Source organism: Otolemur garnettii, unplaced genomic scaffold, assembly GCF_000181295.1.
Source record: "Otolemur garnettii isolate 467f Iridium unplaced genomic scaffold, OtoGar3 scaffold00007, whole genome shotgun sequence".
NCBI lineage: Eukaryota > Metazoa > Chordata > Mammalia > Primates > Galagidae > Otolemur > Otolemur garnettii.
In genome coordinates, this window is record NW_003852402.1 from 7,918,070 (window position 1) to 7,925,427 (window position 7,358).

General features: G+C 45.5%; 1 protein-coding gene across 2 annotated transcripts in view; it reads left to right on the top strand.

The window, feature by feature from the left end:
• Window positions 1-7,358, top strand: part of MKL1 (megakaryoblastic leukemia (translocation) 1) — a 201,630-nt gene that overhangs the window by 169,668 nt on the left and 24,604 nt on the right. For both annotated transcript variants that reach the window (XM_023509405.1, XM_023509406.1), the window contains one exon: window positions 2,261-2,316. In XM_023509405.1, coding sequence (XP_023365173.1) covers window positions 2,261-2,316 — 56 coding nt within the window. The remainder of the gene's footprint in view (window positions 1-2,260; window positions 2,317-7,358) is intronic.

A 7,358-nucleotide genomic window follows, 5' to 3' on the forward strand; every position in this document is an offset into this window, starting at 1 on the left:
AAAAAAAAAAGGGGGGGGGGAAAGCTTTTGCACAGCTAAGGATACAATTACAAAGGAAATACACAACATGGCTTTTAAAAAAGCTGGCTGGACACACAGGTAGCCCTCCTGACCTCAGATTCCAGAGCACTAAGTATTTAGTGTCCCCACCCGGTCTCTCTTCATGTAAACCTGACAGTTGCCCAACAGGAAGCCCTGACAGAAGCCTGAAGGAAGAGGGGCCAAGTGCTTCTCCTCCTCCTCTCAGGTAGCAGGAGTGGGGATTGAAATTGCTGAATTGGGCTGGGCACAGTGGCTCATGCCTGTAATCCTAGCACTCTAGGAGGCTGAGGTGGGTAGATGGCCTGAGCTTGCAGGTTTGAGACCAGCCTAAGCAAGAGAGAGACCTCATCTCTTAAAATAGCAGGGTATTGGGCAGCGCCTGTGGCTCAGAGGAATAGGGTACTGGCCCCATATGCCGGAGGTGGTGGGTTCAAACCCAGCCCCGGCCAAAAACTGGGGGAAAAAAAAAAAAAGGGCAGGTGTTGTGGCAGGTGCCTGTATTCCCAACTACTTGAGAGGCTGAGGCAGGAAAATCACTTGTGCCCAAGAGTTTGAAGTTGCTGTGAGCTACGACACCACAGTGCTCTACTGAGGGTAACAAAGTGAAACTCTGTCTCAGAAAAAAAAAGAATGCCAAGATGGTGGAGAGTGCTGTGGAGAAAAGTCAGGCAGTTGAGGAAGCTGGAGTGGAATGGGGTGAGGTGGACAACTGTAAGTTTTCTCTTGGGTCTTTGCACTAATTGTTCCATTCAGGCTTTTTATTTCTGGTGTTTTTTTGTACCCAGTACAGGTTCTTGTAGAGAAGGGCATTTGGAGACTTATTTTGGAATTGAACCTGCTTTACACAGTAGAAGCAGGTGGAGGGAGCTGCTATTAGCCCACCGAAATGCCTAAGACTTGCCCGTTTGAGAACTGGGACAGCCTTGATAGTGCCTGGGATTGCTCTGGTGGGAACCTGTTCTGGTTTTTCTTAGACATTATTTGTCAAATCTAGAGCTCCCCCTGCTGTTAGAAGATGGGATTGGCATGCAGTGGAATTTTTAAGACTAGTTTTCTTTTTTATCTTAAGATTAAAAAAAAATTAAAAATAAGATTACTGCTGGCACATTTGAAACTTTCTTCTGGGACTTCTGTTGCTGAGGCCCAGCCCCCACTGAAGGGAAGGATGGGGAGGAAGCACAAAGGCCCAGGCAGGATAGGGTCATATCTGTGCTCTTGCTACTTTTAGCAGCTCCTTACCCCTGTACTCCTACCACAGCCAGAGGCCTAGCAAAAGTTATCTCCCAGCACAGTTTCACAGCTGTTCTGAAATTCTAGGGCAACAGAAGTGAAACTGACCACAGTCTTGTAAATTTCTCTCCTATTGATGTTGTTCCCTACTTGAAGAGAGTTAGCTCTTTCCTTCATCCTTAAATTATTTGTCCTTACAGCCAAGTTTTTGACAAAAGGAGACAGATCTTTGTGCATGATGCATTGTTTCTGGAGGGCCTTGGTTTGGTCTCCCCACATGAGCATTGCTTACAGGAGTTGAGAGCTGCGGTCTATGTGGTGGTGTCCCCAGAATAGAGCTGAGCCCTTCTCATCAGCTGTCCGTGGTGTGTGTTCCTTCACCAGGGTCAGCCATGTGGCTGCTGTGAAGTTCTTTTAGTCTTTCAAGATGAAATTCAAGTTAGTCTTTGCAACCCTTATGAAAAGTAAGGAAGGAAATGGCACTTGACTGGACATAGGAGTTTATCTTTCTGGTTTAACTGTCCCACTGAAACAGTTTGGCCACTTTATGATTCCTAATGAAGTTGAAGAAGCCTGGCTAACCTGGCATGCAGCCCTGCCACTCCTAGTGCCTAGGTCTCCTGAGGGTAACACGAGGCCCAACAGACATTCTTAGAGGCTTGACTGATAAGGGCCGTTTGTTGAGCAGTCCAGTAATGGTTCAGAGTATTTTTTAAAGTTATATTTCATGGGTGTGTTTTATAGAGCTCAAGCTTAGACAGTGCCTATTCCCATTGGGAATCATAAAGTAACCAAAACTGTTTTGAAGGGGTAGCTGAACTATAAAGATATATGCTTACTCAGGTGTCATCGCTGTCTCCACTTCTACTGATATTAATAGCACTGCTAAAATTAACTTGAACGTAAGATGCCTTCTTTACTGAAAATTGTAGCAATACACACAATGCTTCACCATAAGGTAATTCTTTTATGGTTCTTCTCTCAACAGCTTTGAAAAGCCCAGCTGCATTTCATGAGCAGAGAAGGAGCTTGGAGCGGGCCAGGGTAAGGCACTTTTCTTCCCCTAAGGTCTCCCAAAGAGCATTTTCAGAGCTCATTGCATTGCTAGTTATATTTCCTTCCAGTCCAGCAGGACTCTAGGGTCAGCCCTGGCCTCACAGTTTTAAACAGAAACTTCATCCCTGCTCTCAGCCACCTCCCAGGGCAGTGATATGGAACATGACTGGAATGAAGTTTCTCCTTTAGTGTACGTAAGAATATGGAATGATCATCTGATCCTTCTTCCCTGAACCTTGCTTTGGAGACCACAAGTGTTTCCCCATCTTCGCTTATATTCCCCTCTTAGAGATGTTAGGACACGAACATTAGCCATGGGAAGGCTTCCTGATCCAGGGCTATATTGCCTATACTTCTGCAGGACCAGAAAACCTCCCCAGTCTTTGTCTATCCAGAGCACTCAGTGTCCACTTGACCCTGTAGAAAGCAGAAGCTCGCCCACACGCCAAGCCCAGGTTTGCTACTGTAGCACCTTTATGGTGTCTCCGTCCCACTCTCAGTTTCAGTTCCCCAGGGGCCTTTGGGGGAATATTCTGCTGCTTATTGTGGTCAGAGTTGGGGAAGTTGCCAAAAGTTGCTTCCCTCTCTAGCCCCCTTTACTTTTTTCTTTTACATTAATACAAGGAAAGAGAACCCCCTGAAATAAAGGGTGGACGGCCATGGCTCCTGGAAGACGCACAGCTCTTTTAGAGACTGGCAAATCCTTAACCTCTAAGACTTTCCTTACTTTTTTCTGTTTTTTTCCCCCTAGAAAATCATGATTAATTCTTAGAGTGAGTGGGAAGAATGAGATCACAGGCATAGGGAGCCAAAGCAGTAAGGTGTGGCCCACAGGGGGAGGAGTGGCATTGCCTGTGCCCCCACCCAGCACCATCTCCTTGATGCCTTCTCACACAGGCAAGGAGCAAATCAGAACTAATTAGCACAGTTACTGTTTCATTGAGCACATTAGCTCTTATGAATTAGGTATCGTTATACTCATTTTGTAGATGCGGCTGAGGGGCATCTTGTCCAACAAAGTGGCAAAGCTGGGACTCAAATCCTGGTTTGTAGATTCTAGGTTGTTTTTTTTTTTTTTTTTTTTTTTTTTAAGACAGAGTCTCACTATGTCGCCCTGGGTAGACTGCTATGGCATCACAGCTCACAGCAACCTCAAATTCTTGGGCTTAAGCGATTCTCTTGCCTCAGCCTCTGGAGTAGCTGGGACTACAGGCGCCTGCTATGGTGCCTGGCTATTTTTTGGTTACAGTTGTCATTGTTGTTTAGCTGGCCTGAGCTGGGTTTGAACCCGCCAGCCTTGGTGTATGTGGCTCACACCGTAACCGCTGTGCTACAGGTGCTGAGCCAGTTTTTCTTTCTTTTCATTTTTCTTTTTTTTTCCGAGACAGAATCTCACTTTGTCACCCTCAGTAGAGTGCTATGGCATCACAGCTCACAGTAACCTCCTCTCTTGCCTCAGCTTCCCAAGTAGCTGGGACTACAGGCACCCACCACAATGCCTAGTCATTTTTTGGTTACAGTTGTCATTGTTGTTTGGCAGACCCAGGCTGGATTCAAACCTGCCAGCTCCAGTGTATGTGGCAAGTGCCCTTAGCCGCTGAGCTACAGGCGCTGAGCCTGGTTTTTCTTTTTTAAGCAAAATAATTTTATTTCTTAATACATGGTAACCATATACATCCAATATGTATTTATCTTGCACATCTGTTCACAGATGACTTGCAGATCCCAGTAACTACTTTCATTTTTAAGCATGTACTAAAAAAATTATTTTAGTTGATATATGAAAAATGAATATACTGGATTGGTTGTAGCAGAATTTACTTTAGTTAATTCTAAAAATTTAAAGGTTTGAAAAGCTGCTGCTTTGCATTTCGTACTTCCAGGTGAATAGGATATAATACTATCAGCTTTTATTCCTGAGAAATCTAATTTGTTCTTCCGGCAATGGAGCCAGTCCCCCAAGTCTGCTGGTGTTATCCAGGTGCCTCCATGTGGTGGTGGAAGAGCAGCCTCAGGGCCATACTTGGAGGGACTGTCAGACACTGTGTTCCTACAGCTGATTCCTAGACACTAATGCTGTCCCATTCATGAATGCTTTTAATGATAATCTGTTGCAAAGTCCTTATCTTTTTTTTTTTTTTGGAGACAGAGTCTTACTTTGTCACCCTCAGTAGAGTGCTATGGTGTCATAACTCAGAGCAACCCCAGAGTCTTGGGCTTAAGTGATCTTCTTGCCTCAGTCTCCTGAGTAGCTGGGACTACACGTGCCTGCCACAATGCCTGGCTGGGGTTTTTTTTGTTTGTTTGTTTTGTTTTGTTTTGTTTTTTGAGACAGAGCCTCAAGCTATCACCCTGGGTAGAGTGCTGTGGCATCACAGCTCACAGCAACCTCCAACTCCTGGGCTAAATCGAGTCTCCTGCCTCTGCCTCCCAAGTTGCTGGGACCACAGGCGCCCACCACAATGCCCGGCTGTGTTTTGGTTGTAGCCATCAGTGTTGTTTGGTGGGCCTGGGCTGGATTCGAACCCACCACCTTGGGTGTATGTGGCTGGCGCCTTAGCCACTTGAGCCACAGGTGCTGAGCCTTTTTTTTTTTTTAAAGAGATGAGTTCTTGATCTTGGTCAGAGTGGTCTCCAACTCTTAAGCTCAAGCAATCCATCTGCCTTGGCCTTGGATTACAGGTGTGAGCCACTGTACCCAGCCTATTTTATTTTATTTTTTTTTGAGACGTCTTGTTTTGTCATCCTGGGTAGAATACAGTGGTGTCATCACTGTAGCCCAAGGCAACCTCACACCCCTGGGCTCAGGTGATCCTCCTGCCTCCGTCTTCTGAGTAGCTGGGACTATAGGCACTGGCAATGCTTGGCTAATTTCTCTATTTTTATTTTATATATTTTTATGAGGTAGAGTCTCACTTTGTCACCCTCAGTAGAGTGCTCTGGTGTAATAGCTCACAGCAACTTCAAACTCTTAGGCTCAAGTGGTTCTCTTGCCTCAGCCTCCTGAGTAGCTCGGACTACAGGCATCCACCATAACGCCTGGCTATTTTTAGAGGCAGGGTCTTGCTCTTGTTCAGGCTAGTCTTGAACTCTGTGAGCTCAAGCAATCCATCTGCCTCGGCCTCCCAGAGTATAGTTTTTCTGTTTTTAATAGAGATAGGTTCTCACTCTTGCTCAGGTTGGCCTCAAACTCCTGAGCTCAGGCCATTCTCCTGCCTTAGCCTCCAAGAGTGCTGGGATTACAGGTGTGAGCCACTGTGCCCAGCCTATTCCAGATATTTTCTTAATCAGTACGGTATTGTGCCTCAGCCTTGGCCACTGTACAGAACTTCAAGTGGTTCAGAAAACATGGCTCCCTGTGATGCCTGTGAAGACCCGCAGTGCCTGACACCTGCTCTACCATCCTCTGCCATAACCGAGGCAATACCTCTTCCTCCTCCACATGGGGTAGCAGACCCATAGCCCAGAACTACTTTAAACCTTCTCTTGGAGAGCTCAGCCCTCCTCCCCCACCCCTGTGCTGGTACAGAGCTGCCCAGCCAGAGCACTGAGGCAGCAGATGGCCAGGGCAAGGACCGGTATTGGCCTTTACTAGATACAATGTGTTTACAAACTCATTTCTTCCTGTGCTTTGTCTTACCCTGTACTGTCCTATTCTTTGCTCCTGTTACCTCACTAATGTTCAGATGTTCTCAGCATTTGAAAAATACCTGTGTAAAGGTTAAGAGTACAGGCTCTGGAATCAGATCTGGGGTCACATATACATTATAATTAGTCTTGGGGAGTAGAGCGACTTGTGACTATTGAAGGAATGATTTAATTTGCCCACAGTTAAATAAATGCAGAAATGAGGACATTGGACTTTGAGGAACTACAGCTTGGACCCCATGTATCAAAATTAGTATTCCATTTGGCATCCTCTCAAAATGAATGGAAAATGTTCATGAGATCCTGCAGGGCTAAATTTTTTGAAATAGGATATAAAATTGTATGCAGTATGATTGCAACTCTGCAAAATTAAACATCCTCTGCATGGAAGAATGACTAGAAACAAATATCTCCAAAATAGTGGATAATTAAAAAATTGCTTTATTGGTTTGTTTCCTAATTTTCCAGGGTTTTTGGGGTTTTTTTGAGACAGAGTCTCACTTGGTCACCTCTTGGTAGAGTGCTGTGGCATTTTAACTCACAGCAGCCTTAAACTCTTGGGTTCAAGTGATTCTCTTGCTTCAGCCTCTCAGGTAGGTGAGACTAAAGGCACGCACCACAAGGCCCAGCTATTTTTTGGAGACAGGGTCTTGTTCTTCTTGCTCAGGCTATTCTGGTCTCAAATTCCTGAGCTCACCCACCTGAGCCTCCCAGAGTGCTAGGATTAGCCACTGTGTCTGGCATTACTTTTTAAAACAAGCAAACAAACAAACAAACAGAGTCTCTGTGTGTTGGCCAGCTTATAGTGCAGTGGTATGATCACAGCTCACTGTAACCTGAAACTTCTTGGCTAAGATGCTCTTTAACCTCCCGGCTGAGCCTCCTGAGTAGCTGATAGTACAAGCATGCATAACCTTGCCCAGCTGATGTTTTAATTTTGTTTTAAGAGATGGTGGTCTCACTATGTTGTCTAGACTGTTCTTGAAGCCCTGACCTCAAACCATCCTCCCATCTTACCTCCCAAAGTGCTGGGATTATAGATGTGAGCCACTGTACCCATCCCATATATTGCTTTTATGATAGTAAAAGAAATAGTTGTTTTTTTTTTTTTTAAATAGAGACAGAGTCTCACTTTATACCCTCGGTAGAATGCTGTGGCATCACAGCTCACAGCAACCTCCAACTCCTGGGCTTAAGTGAGTCTCTTGCCTCAGCCTCCTGAGTAGCTGGGACTACAGACGCCCACCACAATGCCTGGCTATTTTTTGTTGCAGTTTGGCTGGGGCTGGGTTCGAACCTGCCACCCTTGGTATATGGGGCTGGTGCCCTACCCACTGAACCACCCGTGCTGCCCAATGTAGTAGTTTTTTTTTTTTTTTTTT